Source organism: Lynx canadensis, chromosome A1, assembly GCF_007474595.2.
Source record: "Lynx canadensis isolate LIC74 chromosome A1, mLynCan4.pri.v2, whole genome shotgun sequence".
Classification (NCBI taxonomy): Eukaryota; Metazoa; Chordata; class Mammalia; order Carnivora; family Felidae; genus Lynx; species Lynx canadensis.
Window position 1 is genome coordinate 195,821,033 of NC_044303.2, and position 14,015 is coordinate 195,835,047.

A 14,015-nucleotide genomic window follows, 5' to 3' on the forward strand; every position below is an offset into this window, starting at 1 on the left:
CGTGTTCACTGCCGGGTCCTTGTATTCCCAGCCCCTAATACAGGCCTGACACTGAGCAGGTGGTCTAAACGTGGTCTGTAGGCGTTGCAGGCTGGCCCCGGGGGCTGCAGAAGCGTGCGGAATCCCAGAGCCCCGCCCGCTCAAGGGGTGAGAGGCGGCCAACGGCGGTCCCGCGGCTTCCCGGCCGCGCGGCCAGGGAGGCGGGGCCTAACTGCCGGCCGCGGCGAAGGGGGCGGGGTTTCGCGTGAGGGGCGGCGCTTCTCGGCACCCAGCCCCGGAAGCACAGCGGCGCTAGAGCTCAGAGCCAGCCCAGGCGTCGCTACCACCACATCCACAGTCATGCCGGTAAGTGCCTGCTAGCTCCCGCCCCGCGCAGACCCGGGCCCCCGGCTTGCGCCTCCGCTGCACCGCCGATCGGCCACACGTCGCTCTTCAAGGGCTCAGGCCGCAGCCGGAGTTATTGTCTCTCTTCTCACTCTCTTCCCATCTACTCCCAGCTTCTGCGACCTTCCAGAAAATCCGATCCGAAAGGAGTTTTATGTAGGAGTCAGGCTTCAGGACATTGGAGCTGCGGGCCTCCAGTGGTTACAAGCCCAGCCCTTCCTTGCATAGATGGGGAAACTGAGACCCAGGGAAGGGCACGGTCGCCGAGAGGGTGGCGAGCTGGAACTGGGACGTCTAGTCCCTGCGCCTTCACCCTGCTTGTGCCGGTCGGCGGACCTGGCCTGAAAGGGGGAATGGGGGAGGGGGGAAGATGGGGGGGAGGGGGAGGGGGAGGGTGGCTGTGGCCTCCGGGACGCGGCAGGTTTTCAGAGGTCCGTGGTTTCCTTCCCTTCCCCTGCCGACTCTGGCCGATTTTCAGTTCAGCGCTGAATGGAGACCGTGCTTTTAACCTTTCCTACAGATCACTTTTTGAAACTGAACCCCTAAGCCCTAGAGAGGTTAAGGGACCTGCTCAAAGTTGCCAGTTGCTCAATGACAGAGTTTGGGGAGGAATAAGCCGGTTTTACCCGCCTTTGAAGTTCACTCAGTCTTAAAGCACATACGTAGTTGCCCAAGGCCTCATTTTGTAGATAAGGAATTAAGGACTTTCACAGATAAGAAAAAGAAAAAGCCCAGTAATTTACTGGAGGGAGGTCTCGGAGGCGTTGGGTGGAGCCAGGATTAAGCCCCTTATCTTTAGTCTCCCAGTCTCTCCTGGCCTGATCACTTGGGAAGTGCCAGACAAAAGTGGTCACACCGGCTTGGGAATAAACTGTGATGTCAGTTACATCCTGTAGATCCTGGTTGGGGTCATGTGGTGTTTACCAATTTCCTCCAGGGTGCCTAGTTAATGGCTCTGCTTCAAGAGAGAGTATACGCAGATGTGTCCCACAGATACCCTGTGTCTTAGCAGCCTAGCTTTGGGGAGCTGACAGGTAAGCAAGAAGTTCCCTGGGCCAAGCCACAAACATCTCAGGTGTCATTTCCCTAGGGTTTTGCCAAGTGCCTTGAGACAAATCCTCAGACAACACAAAGTATGGACAAAGAACCTGACAGAATCAGCCCTCCTACTTGAGCAGATCTGCCTTTAGCAATGTTAAGAGGACAGCATTAATCCCCCTGGGACTGGGATAGTGATGGTTTTTGTAGGGGGTGGCAGTGAAGGAAAGGCCAGCTTGAGAATCACTCTATTCTGGGTTCGCTTCTGGGGATTTTGACAAGCGAAAGACCCTCCAGAGCGGATGATCAGAATGAAGGCACCATATCACAAGAAGAGCAGCTGAAGGAAGGCGGTATTAGTTCAGGGGCCCGTGGTCAAAACTGAGAGGGGAAGAGCGTGTCACACGAGAGGATTCTCCAACAAAAACTTGGAATCTCAGAAGCCTCTGAAAAATCTGTGCCCTCACCTGTCAACTGGGTGACCTCAGGCAAGTTGCTTTGCCTCTCTGTGCCTTGATTTCCTCATCTGTAAAATGGGAATAAAAACCGTGATCTCAGAGGACTATTGTTAGTATTACCTGGGAAAATGCCAGGTAAAATATAAAATATGTAGCATAGCCACTGACATAGCTAGTCCCCAAGAAATGGTAGCTCTTGTGTAGACATCGGACAAATAGGGTAGGACCTATAGGTGGGCAAGTGTTAACCCCACTTTAACAAGGACCACAGTGGTTGAGAGGTTATGCTTGGAAGAGACATTTTCAGTCTAGGCCCTGCTACTCACTAGCTGTGTCATCCTGAGTGAGTGACCTAACGTCTGAACTTAAGCTCCCTCTTCTGTCAAGAAGGGATAATGAGGCCATCTCCTGGGAACATTGTGGTGATTAAACACAGTAATGCACACAGAGGGTTTTGAGCAATGCCCAACATGTAGTTTGCACTCAAATATTAGCGTTAGTAAACTCCTTATCGACATTGTGCTTAAAGACTGAATAGCCTGGGGGCGCCTGGGTGGCGCAGTCGGTTAAGCGTCCGACTTCAGCCAGGTCACGATCTCGCGGTCCGTGAGTTCGAGCCCCGCGTCAGGCTCTGGGCTGATGGCTCGGAGCCTGGAGCCTGTTTCTGATTCTGTGTCTCCCTCTCTCTCTGCCCCTCCCCCGTTCATGCTCTGTCTCTCTCTGTCCCAAAAATAAATAAACGTTGAAAAAAAAAAAAAAAAAAAAGACTGAATAGCCTGGATTTTCGAGAAAGAGTTCCTTCCCTGGGAGGGGGCTGGACAATGTGACCCCACTGCTTTCCTGCCCTTCCAGTTCTGAGATTCAATTAAGGAGTTGTACAGTTTACTAGACTTTTTTTCATTGCTTTCAAGGACCCGTCTTAGAGGTGATGTGGGGAGGCTCTGAGGGACTGAGGCAACAGGGGGCCAGCCGGCCTTGGGCTTCTCTGTAAAGAATAGATATTCTGCCCATTAAGTAGATTTTTCTCCCACCCCCAAATCGACTTTTGCAACTCCGACTAGAGGAGAAGAGCACTGAATTGTAACATTTGCCACCCAGAAGCTGCCTTCTGGCTTCTGACCTCTGTACTGTGGAGGCTGAAAGGGGGCCTGCTCTCTGTAGTCAGCAGCAGAAAGCTGCCCGTGTTTGTTGACTTTAGGTTCTTGGGCAGCATAAACTTGTGCTTTTTCGCAAGGTGTCCCACTCCCAGAGCTCCTGCTGAGAGTCACGGTCATGGACTGGCACCTGGCAGTGTGTTGGCTGCTCCACAGCTAAAATGGCCCTGAAGCCAGGAGGGCCTGGGTTCACATCCCAAGCCTCAGCACAGACTTACCACGTGACCATGGGCAGCTCAGTGAAACCCTGGGAATTTCAGGAGAAAAACAGGGTGACTAGCTCCTTTTCCAAGCTGAGCGAGGACTAACTCAAGATACCGTACAAAGAGCATTTGGCACATATGGGCACTCAATAAATAGATTTAGGTATTATCTTGGTCTTGTGAACCCTTTAAAGCTTTGATTGGGTATTGATAAATACCCAATCGATAAATCGATTGTCTGATGGTTATTCTAGAGCAGGGGTCAGCACACTTTTTCTTAAAGGGCCAGGTAAATACTTAAAAATGCTTTAGGCTTGGGGCACCTGGGTGGCTCAGTCGGTTGAGCGTCTGACTTCGGCTCAGGTCGTGGTCTTGGAGTTCGTGAGTTTGGGCCCCGCGTCGGGCTCTGTGCTAACAGCTCAGAGCCTGGAGCTTCCTTCAGATTCTGTATCTCTCTCTCTCTTTCCCCCTCCCCTGCTCATGTTCTGCCTCTCTCTGTCTCTAAAAAATAAATAAATGTTAAAACAAATTTTTTTAAATAAAAAAAATGCCTTAAGCTTCATGAACCACGTGGTCCATTACAACTACTCAGCTCTGCCATTCCAACGTGAAAGTGCACCAACGAGCTTAGCTGTGTTTCAGTAAAACCTCATAAGACCAGGTCACAGGCAGGCTGTAGTTTGCCAGTTCACCTTCTAGAACAGCATCTCAAACTGTAATGTGGGTAGAAATAAACTGGGTGTCTTTTTAATTTTTATTTATTTTTATTTTTAAATTATTATTATTATTTTTTTTAATGTTTATTTATTTTTGAGACAGAGAGAGACAGAGCATGAACGGGGGAGGCGCAGAGAGAGAGGGAGACACAGAATCGGAAGCAGGCTCCAGGCTCTGGGCCATCAGCCCAGAGCCCGACGCGGGCCTCGAACTCACCCACCATGAGATTGTGACCTGAGCTGAAGTCGGACGCTCAACCGACTGAGCCACCCAGGCGCCCCTATTTATTTTTATTTTTAAAGTAAAACCCAACATGGGGCTCAAAACTCACCGCCCCGGGAACAAGAATCACATATTCCACTGACTGAGCCAGCCAGGTGCCCCCTGGATGTCTTGTTAAAATGAAGATTCTGATACAGGAGGCCTGCGGTGGGACCTAAGATTTTGCATTTTTGCAAGCTCCCAGGTCATGCTGATAGTGTCCTCCAACAAGCTGAAGGAATGAGTGGGGTTTAACTAGAAGAAAAGAAAAACTGACCATTTTCTTTTTTTTTTTTTTTTAATTTTTTCAACGTTTATTTATTTTTGGGACAGAGAGAGACAGAGCATGAATGGGGGAGGGGCAGAGAGAGAGGGAGACACAGAATCGGAAACAGGCTCCAGACTCTGAGCCATCAGCCCAGAGCCCGACGCGGGGCTCGAACTCACGGACTGCGAGATCGTGACCTGGCTGAAGTCGGACGCTTAACCGACTGCGCCACCCAGGCGCCCCAAAACTGACCATTTTCTTTAAGGCAGTTTTTGCAGATCTGGCCTCAATAAAATAGTTGAAAACCAAACTCCTAACTCTTGGTCTTAGTTTCCCGTGGACCCCATGATGATAAGCCAGACCCAAAGATGTTCTGAGACTTGGAAAGAGCTTGAGAAGCCATTGGTGCAATTTTTTTTTTAATTTTTTTTAACGTTTATTGATTTTTGAGACAGAGAGAGACAGAGCATGAATGGGGGAGGGTCAGAGAGAGGAAGACACAGAATCTGAAACAGGCTCCAGGCTCTGAGCCGTCAGCACAGGGCCCGACACGGGGCTCGAACTCACGGACCGCGAGATTATGACCTGAGCCGATGTCGGACGCTTAACCGACAGCCACCCAGGCGCCCCAGTCCAATTTTTTTAAATTTATTTATTTTTGATCGAGAGAAGGCACAAGCAGAGGAGGGGCAGAGAGAGAGACACACAGAATCTGAAGCAGGCTCCAGGCTCTGAGCTGTCAGCACAGAGCCCAATGCAGGGCTCAAACCCACAAACCGTGACATCATGACCTGAACTGAAGTCAGAGACTCAACAGACTGAGCCATCTAGGCACCGCCATTAGTCTAATTTTTTGCAGGGGTGTGGTCTTGCCTCCTGGTGTCCCCCCCAGTGAGTTAAAAATGGAGGGGCCCAGGGTCCACCCCAGAGCCTCAATACAGATTGAGGCAGCCACCTGCAGAGTCCCATGTCCTCAAGCCCCCAGGTGATTCCTGTGTGCACGGAGGTTGAGAAAACTTGAGTTGGCTAATACCTTTTTGGTATGGATAAGGTATTATATACCCCTGACTGGGGCCAGTAAGGCACAGGGATTTTTGCCTGGGGTCTTCCAGCAAGAAACATTGCTGTGTCCAGAATTCCAACTGAGATAACAAATTTGAAATATTTTGAAGTGCTCTATGAAAAATGTAGCCATTTTTTTTGAAGTTAAAAAAAAAAAAAAGATTGGAACAAACTAAAAATAATAATCTAACAACGAATTTTTCACCCGTGGAAACTACTGGTAGGCTCCAACCTCTTTACTTCACGTTTTAGTTATATGTTGCTCCTGAGTAATTATCTCAAACCTTGGTAGTTTAAAACAATAAATGTTCATTAATTCATGGTTTCTGAGAGTCAGGAATCTGGAAGCAGCTCAGTGGGGTGTTCCTGGCTCAGGTCTCTGGTGAAGCTGTAATGAAGATGTTGGCCCAGACTGTACTCATCTTTTTTTTTTTTTTTTTTAATGTTTTTATTTATTTTTTGAGACAGAGACAGCATGAGCAGGGGAGGAGCAGAGAGAGAGGGAGACAGAATCCGAAGCAGGCTCCAGGCTTTGAGATGTCAGCACAGAGCCCAACGCGGGGCTCGAACTCACGGACTGTGAGATCATGACCTGAGCCAAAGTCAGACGCCCAACCAACTGAGCCACCCAGGTGCCCCCAGACTGTACTCATCTTAAGGAGCATCTGCTTCCACGATGGCTCCCTCACCTAGCTGTTGGCTGGAGACTTAGTTCCTCAACATGAGCACCTCTCTATGGGGTTGCTTGAGGGTCTTTAAGATTTTGCAGCCAGAGGCACCTGGGTTAAGCATCCGACTCTTGATTTCGGCTCAGGTCATGGTCTCACCGTAGTGAGATCGAACCCCGTGTCGGGCTCCGCACTGTGTGTGTAGCCTGCTTAGGATTCTCTCTCCTACTTTCTGTCTCTCTTCCCCTCCCCACACCTAAAATTAAAAAAAAAAAGATGTCGCAGCCAGCTTCCTCCAGAGCGAATGATCCCAGAGAGAGAGCAAGGGAGTAGCCACAATGTCTTTTATGACCTAGTCTCAGAAGTCACATAACATCACTTCAACCATATTCTACTGGACACCCAGCCCTGAGACATAGTGGAATGGGACTTCTCAAGGGCATAAATACTCAGGACTTGGAGATCACTGGGGCCATCTTGGATGCTGGCCAGCACACTTAAAATGTTTGTCCCATTCACTAACCTGGAAAGGGACTCTCATCCCCATTTTGCAGATGTAGAAACCAAGGCAAGAGGAGTTCAGTAACTTAGTCATACAGCTTGTAAGTGCTAGACCTGGGAACTGAAGCTCATCTTATTTTCAGAGATTTTAAAATAAAGGATGTATTGGTATAAGTAATCCTTGTCTGAAAGCAAAGGAAGGACCCAGAGACTGTCAACCAGCTGTGTCAATCATCCATTCACTCAACTCAAGCACCTACTCTGTGCCAGGCACTCACTGTTCAAGTATTGGATTGTGGCAATGAACTGAACAAAGCTTGCCTTCATGCACTTGGTTTGTCAGATACCCTGGAGACTATAGGATGTTGAGCCTGTATGAAGAGTCCAGGAGTCTGGGTCCCCTTACTGGCCCGGCCTCCAACTCACTGGGAGCCCAGGCAAATCCCTTCCCTTCCCAGGACTCAGGGGCTGCCTCTGGCAGTGAGGCATGTGGATGACAACAGTGAGCTCTGTGTATCCAAACACCAGGGAAGCTTATTAGCCACAACAGACGCCCCAGCCCAGACTTGTTGATCAGAACTGGTGGTTTTTGGAAGTTCTCAAGGGATTCTAATGCAGAAGGTGATCTTCCGATGCGTAGATAAGACCACCAGATCAGCATTGCTCAGAGTGCGTGGGCCCACCCCATATCAGAGTTATCAATGTCTTGAGACAACCCCATAACTCAAGAATCAAGATTTTGAAGGTAAGACTAGAAACCAACATTTGAAACTAGCTTCTCACGTGGTTCTACTCATCGTGTGTTAGACACTCCTAACGGATTTATATGGATTACCTCATTTAATACAACAACCTGTAAGATGGAGAAACCCTTCCTTCCTCCACTTTACAGTTTACTAGAAGGGCTCAGAACCAGGCCACTGGTGAGTCTGATGACAGATCTTGCCCTCTCTGCCCTTTGTCTTGGTCTCTGGGTGGACCCGCGCACTGCTGGGGTATGTGGGTCGCTCTGCACGACTTAGCTCATGTCCCCTTTGTCTGTTTTAGAAACACGAGTTCTCTGTGGACATGACCTGTGAAGGCTGCTCCAATGCGGTCAGTCGGGTGCTCAACAAGCTGGGAGGTGAGTGAGCGGCCCAGGGTTAGGAGCAAGGTGGGGGAGACCGAGGCACTTCTGTCATGCTCAAGTGCATGCAGAGGTGGGGCAGAAGCTTGAGTTGAAGCTGATAGCAACAGTAAAACTACGATGTAGTGAGTACTTAGCATGTGTCAAATATTCTGCTTAGTGGCTTCTGAGGATCAAGTCATCTACCTGTCACCACAACCATTTCGGTAGCTTCTTGGACTATCTCCATTATAAGCAGGAGGAACTGAAGTTCAGAGAGGTTAAGCAGTGTGGCTGAGATCACACAGTAAGTGGCAGAGCTGGGATTTGGCCCCACAATCTAGCTCAGAGTCCTGGCAGAACAAGTTAATACATTGGTGATCTTCAGTGTGGTAACTTTTGATAAGATACATTTGAGTGTCATTTTCTATTAACGTTTTTAAAATTGTAATATTAAAAAAAAATAAACTTTGGCTCAAGTCGTGCAGAACTCCTAACACACCCCTTTTGGACGTATTTAGAAAGTGATTACTTTCAGGGTGCCTGGGTGGCTCAGTCAGTCAAGCGTCCGACTTTGGCTCAGGCCATGATCTCGCGGTCCATGAGTTCGAGCCCCGCGTCGGGCTCAGCGCTGACAGCTCAGAGCCTGGGGCCTGGTTTGGATTCTGTGTCTCCCTCACTCTCTGCCCCTCCCCCGCTCATGTTCTATCTCTGTCTCAAAATAAACAAACGTTAAAAAATAAATAAAAAAGAAAACGATTATTCTCGTCCAGCCTCCTCAGTTCTCAGCTGGGGAAACTGAAGCCCAGAGAGGGCTGGGATCTGGCCCTGGGGCTCCATGAGGTAATTAGTTTTATTTTATTTCTTGATAAGATTTTCATTTTTACGACCCTAGATAATACCCGGTTTTCAGAGGGCTTCCACATGGATGTGCTCTCACTAGCACTTGGAACATTTCCTCTGAGCTGTCCTTTCCATCTGTGGAATGGGGATGTTGACACCAGTGCCCAAGAGGGGAAGTGACTTGCCCGAAGTGAGTCAATGGCTGGTTTCGAGTCCCTTAAACTGGAATCTTAGCTTGAAAGCATCTGAAGCAGTGGGGAAAACGTGACTGCTGACTTTTCTTGTGTAACTGTGGCCTCTTCTCCCGGGGGCCTGAGTTTCCCCAGCTGTGGTATGGGCCTGTCAGCCTGTGTCAGCTTTCACCGTGGATATTTTAAGAATGAAACTGCTCAGAAGCCCCTCGGATACCAAGAGGCACACTCCGGATGAAGGGAGGGTGGGTCTATGTCACTCTTGACACCCGACCTGGAATCTGGGCTGCAGGAAAAACAGTTTGAAACCCACTGGATTAGATGACCCCAGAGTTTCCTTCAGCTCTACGATGCCACCAAAATATTTATTCCAAAGAGGAGGGAGACACTTCTGAAATGAAAGACAAAAATCCAGCGTGTAGCAAGGACACATTGCATTTTTTTTTTTTTTCTCCCTTGGTATCCATTAGGTACAAATTCAGACATTATGATAAAATCCTGTGCCTGGGTGGCTCAGTCGGTTAAGTGTCTGACTTCAGATCAGGTCATGATCTCACGGTTCATGAGTTCAAGCCCCGCGTTAGGCTCTGTGCTGACAGCTCAGAGCCTGGAGCCTGCTTCACATTCTGTGTCTCCCTCTCTCTCTGTCCCTCTCCCGTTCATGCTCTGTCTCTCTCTGTCTCAAAAACAAATAAGCGTTAAAAAAAAATTAAAAAAAAAAAGAAATAGTTGGACAAGTTTTATAAGCTATGCTCAAGTGTGTTTACTGCAGCCATTGTGTGATAATAGTGCAAAATTGGAGGCAGCAATGTCAGTGTCCCTCAGCAGGGGACTGAGTGGGTGTATGGTACATCCACACTGGGGAATGCAGTGTAGCTGCTAAAAAATGATGTAAGTCTGTGTATACTAAGATGAGCAAGGTATCCCGGACATCGGAAAGTGAAATATAGCAAGACCTGTGTATACAGTATGATGCCCTTTGGGGGAATTATTTTTCATTTGTCTGTCTGCAAAAAAGACTGGGTAGATGCCGTGCTGTTTGTAGTGACTTCTGGAGGTAGGAGATAGTAGGGAGCCTTACGCTCTAGTTTTTTTCAGACACGTTTGCCTTTTTTGAATGGTGTATCTGTATTATTACTTTTTTTTTTTTTTTAGTTTATTTATTTGAGAGGGTGAGGAGGGGCAGAGAGAGAGGGTGAGAGAAAATCCCAAGCAGGCTCCACCCTGCGAGTGCAGAGCCCGAAATGAGGCTTGATCTCACAAACTGTGAGATTATGACTTGAGCTGACATCAAGAGTTGGAGACTTAGGGGCGCCTGGGTGGCTCAGTCGGTTGAGCGTCTGACTTCGGCTCAGGTCATGATCTCGCGTTTCGTGAGTTTGAGCCCCGCGTCAGGCTCTGTGCTGACAGCATAGAGCCTGGAGCCGGCTTCGAATTCTGTGTCTCCCTCTCTCTCTGCTCCTCCCCCGCTCATGCTCGCTCTCTCTCTCTCTCTCTCTCTCTCTCTCTCTCCTTCAAAAATAAATTAAAAAAACATTAAAAAGAAAAAAAAACGAGTTGGACACTTAACCGACTGAGCCACCCAGGCATACCTGTATTTTACTTTTGAAATTAAAAAGAAGAAAAAAATCTTGAAAGAAGCCCAATCTAGAGTAGGGATTGGCAAACTACAGCCCATGGGCCAAATCTGGCCAACAGTCTGTTTTTGTACAGCTGAAAATGGTTTTTGCATTTTTTTAAAGTTTATTTATTTTTTTCTGAGAGAGAGAGAATCCCAGGTTGGCTCCGTGCTGTCAGCGCAGAGCCTGACGCAGAGCTCGACCTCACAAACTGTGAGAACATGACCTGAGCTGAAACCTAGAGTTAGATGCTTAACCGGCTGAGCCACCCAAGTGCCCTGGTTTTTTACATTTTTAAAGGACTGTAAAAGCAATACACACAGAGAAGAATATGCAGCTGAGTCCACGTGGCCCAAAATGCGTAACACATGTCCTCTGGCCCTAAGATTTTGCTGGCACCTGGTGTGGAGGAAAGGGGAAGGCGGTTGTGAATAAGGATTTTGTAGCCTGGACTCTTTCTTGCTCTGACTGGGATGATCTCTGCTTCCTCCCCACACCCCTGACTTCCTCTTCCTGCAGGAGTTGAGTTTGACATTGACCTACCCAACAAGAAGGTTTGCATCAACTCTGAGCACAGCGTGGACCTTCTGCTGGAGACGCTGGGAAAAACAGGAAAAGCTGTTTCCTACCTCGGCCCCAAGTAATGAGGGCCTGGACCCCTGGGCCCAAGATGGACCAACGGGGGCAGGTGGGTGAGGCCCCTTGTACAAAATATTTCATTATCTAATGCAAATCCTAAGTTCAGGAATCCTCACAGCCTTCCTAGGGCACACAGAGCACTGTGTTAGATGTCTCCCAGGGTCTCTTTTATGACTTGGGGAGTGCATCTCATGATCAGCGGGGTTTAAGTATAGAGCATATGACCCTGAGCAATGCTTTGATAAACTGTCCCATCCGAGAGGACGCCTGTGCCCTGGGTCTCATGCTCCTGTGCACTGACCAGGTAAGTTAATTCAACTTGGTCTCTCTTCCCACTCGGAACGGCTGTCAGCTTCCTGACCGTGCCCTCTGCCCAGATGAGTACAAAAACAATCCTCGTGTCCAAGCTGGATGCCCCCTTTAATTTTACACAATGCAGAGAGGCACGTAAGGTGCCCTGTGCCAGAATCGTTCACCGTGGAACCAGATAGACGTGATTTATGGAGCCAACACTCCTTCCCTCTGTGCCCAGCCACAGCTTCAGAATCCTCCACAGCACGGCCCTCCCTAGCTGTCACTGCCCAGGTAGTGCCTTTGGTGTTTCAGTTCCAGTGATTGCCACGTCCCTGATGTGGATCAGTGCTCTCAGCGCCGTTGAGAAACACAAGGCTGGAGAGGGAAAGTGACGTGATCCCAGCCACGCACAGGCGAGCGGCAGAGGCGGGATGAAAGGCATCCCAAATCAGAAAAGAAGTTATTTTTTATTTGAGGGAGAGAGAGCGTGTGTGCGCACACAGGGCTGGGGGCAGAGAGAGGTTGAGAATCTTAAGCAGGCTCCACCTTTCAGTACAGAGCCCAGTGATGTGGGGCTCGAATTCACGAACTGTGAGATCATGACCTGAGCTGAAACCAACCCGGACACCGCTGAAGTGTACCACTTAGTGGCATCCACTGTGTTCAGGATGTTGTGCAACTCTCTAGTTTCAAAGCTTTATCACCCCAGAAAAATGCCCCAAACCCATTAAGTAGTCACTCTACACGCCCCCCCTCCCAGCCCCTGGGAACCACTAATCGGCCTTCTGCCTCTGTGATTTGCCTATTCTGGATGTTTCATTTAAGAGAAGCCATACGAAGGGTGGTTTCTGGGTGGCTCAGTCAGTTGGGTGTTTGACTCCTGGTTTCGGCCCCAGGTCATGATCTCGCGGTTCGAGAGTTGGAGCCCAGCATCAGGCTCTGTGCTGACAGTGCAGAGCCTACTTGGGATTCTCTCTCTCCTTTCTCTGCCCCTCCTGTGTGTGCTCTTTCTCAAAGTAAATAAATAAATAAATAAATAAATAAATAAATAAATAAAGGTGGGGGGGGAACCATACGATTTCCATTAGTGTAATATTTTCAGGATTCATCCGAGCCCTAGCATGTATCAGTACTTTATTCCTTTCTGTGGCTGAATAATTCTCATGGTTTTTAATTAACTTATTTATCTTTGCTTTTTTATTATGCAAATTTTAAATGTATGAGTAGGAAAATGAATCCCTATCTACCATCACCCAGATCCAATTATAAGTCCTTGCCATCGTTGTCTCAGCTATGCTCCACCAACCGTACCCACCCCCCCTCACCCCCGCCATTTTGAAGCAAATTCTGGATAGCAGCTAATTTTATCTGGGCGTGTGTGAGCAAACACGTGTTGTGTGGAAAGACTCAGATGCACAGATTTTCGGTGAGAATCACCTATCAAGTGAACTCTACCCCACACATCCCTGCAGCATCTGCCTCAGTCTGTTTTAAGAGGTTCTCCAGTGACAGATTTGAAGCCAGGTTTGGGAATCAGAGAGAGCATTTCTTAAACAATTTTTTATGTTTATTTATTTTTGAGAAAAAGAGAGAGAGGGTGTGAGCCGGGTGGGGGCAGAGAGAGAGGGAGACACCAAATCCGAAGCAGGCTCCAGGCTCCGAGCTGTCAGCACAGAGCCCAACGCGAGGCTTGAACCCACAAACTGTGAGATCATGACCTGAGCTGAAGTCGGAGGCTCAACCGACTGAGCCACCCAGGCGCCCCAGCATTTCTTGGTTACAAAGTCACCTCGACTATCTGTTCCTTGGCAGATTTGTTTGCTTGTGATTTTGTTCACTGCCTTCCCAACGTGAATTAAAACAGGACAGGGAGTTCCATCCCAGCAGTCCTGGAAGTTTCCCAGAAAGGCCTCGGTGGTGATTGGCTGAGCTAGGTTAATGCGTTCCAGCCAACCCAGAATAACAGACTTAGTTGGCGGGGTGTGCACCCCCACAGCTGCCTCTTAGTGAACCTCTACTGCTTTGCAATGCCTCCATGTGCACAGCAGATGGCACTCTTGCCCCACCTAATTTCTCCTCTCTTCCAGGTCGCTGATCCTCTCCTGCCTTCCAGACAGACCTGGGGCCTGGCAGTCCTACTCGGCAATGGGGGTTCCCACAGAGACCCTCACTTGCTCTGCTCCTCCCTACCTTCCCTGCAATAAAATCGAGCCACTTTGGTTGGAAGTGTTGTCTCTTGCAATGTCTGCATGTTACTCGTTCACATGCTGTGGAAAAGGTAATTACAATGCTTTCTTGGGTTGGAGTTCTAAGAGCTCGCAACCGGGAGCAAGAGGCCTGGCAGATTCTGATTCTTTGCTCTGTGACCTTTGGCAAGTCACTTCCCCTCTCCGGGCTTCACTTTTCCTCATCTGTAAAGTGAAGATGTTGGGCCAGATTGGCGATCCCCTTTATTTTCAATATTTTGAAAGACTTCTGTCCATCCTTAAGTGCATTGCATTTCAAGGATGTTAAATCTTAAACAGTAAGAATAGTGGCTAGAGGCTTCAAGACAGACTGCCTGGGATAGAGTCCAAGCTCCGGTACCTCCCAGCTGGGCCATTATGTCAA

At 48.7% G+C, this 14,015-nt stretch overlaps 1 protein-coding gene across 1 annotated transcript; it reads left to right on the plus strand.

Moving 5' to 3' along the window:
• The first annotated feature begins 256 nt into the window (after positions 1–256).
• ATOX1 (antioxidant 1 copper chaperone) lies at positions 257–13,631 on the plus strand. The gene is made up of 4 exons (XM_030328899.1): positions 257–345; positions 7,762–7,837; positions 10,992–11,160; positions 13,493–13,631. Exons 1-3 carry the CDS (start codon positions 340–342, stop codon positions 11,114–11,116), a joined length of 207 nt encoding a protein of 68 aa, XP_030184759.1. The 5' UTR covers positions 257–339; the 3' UTR covers positions 11,117–11,160; positions 13,493–13,631.
• Positions 13,632–14,015: the final 384 nt, after the last annotated feature.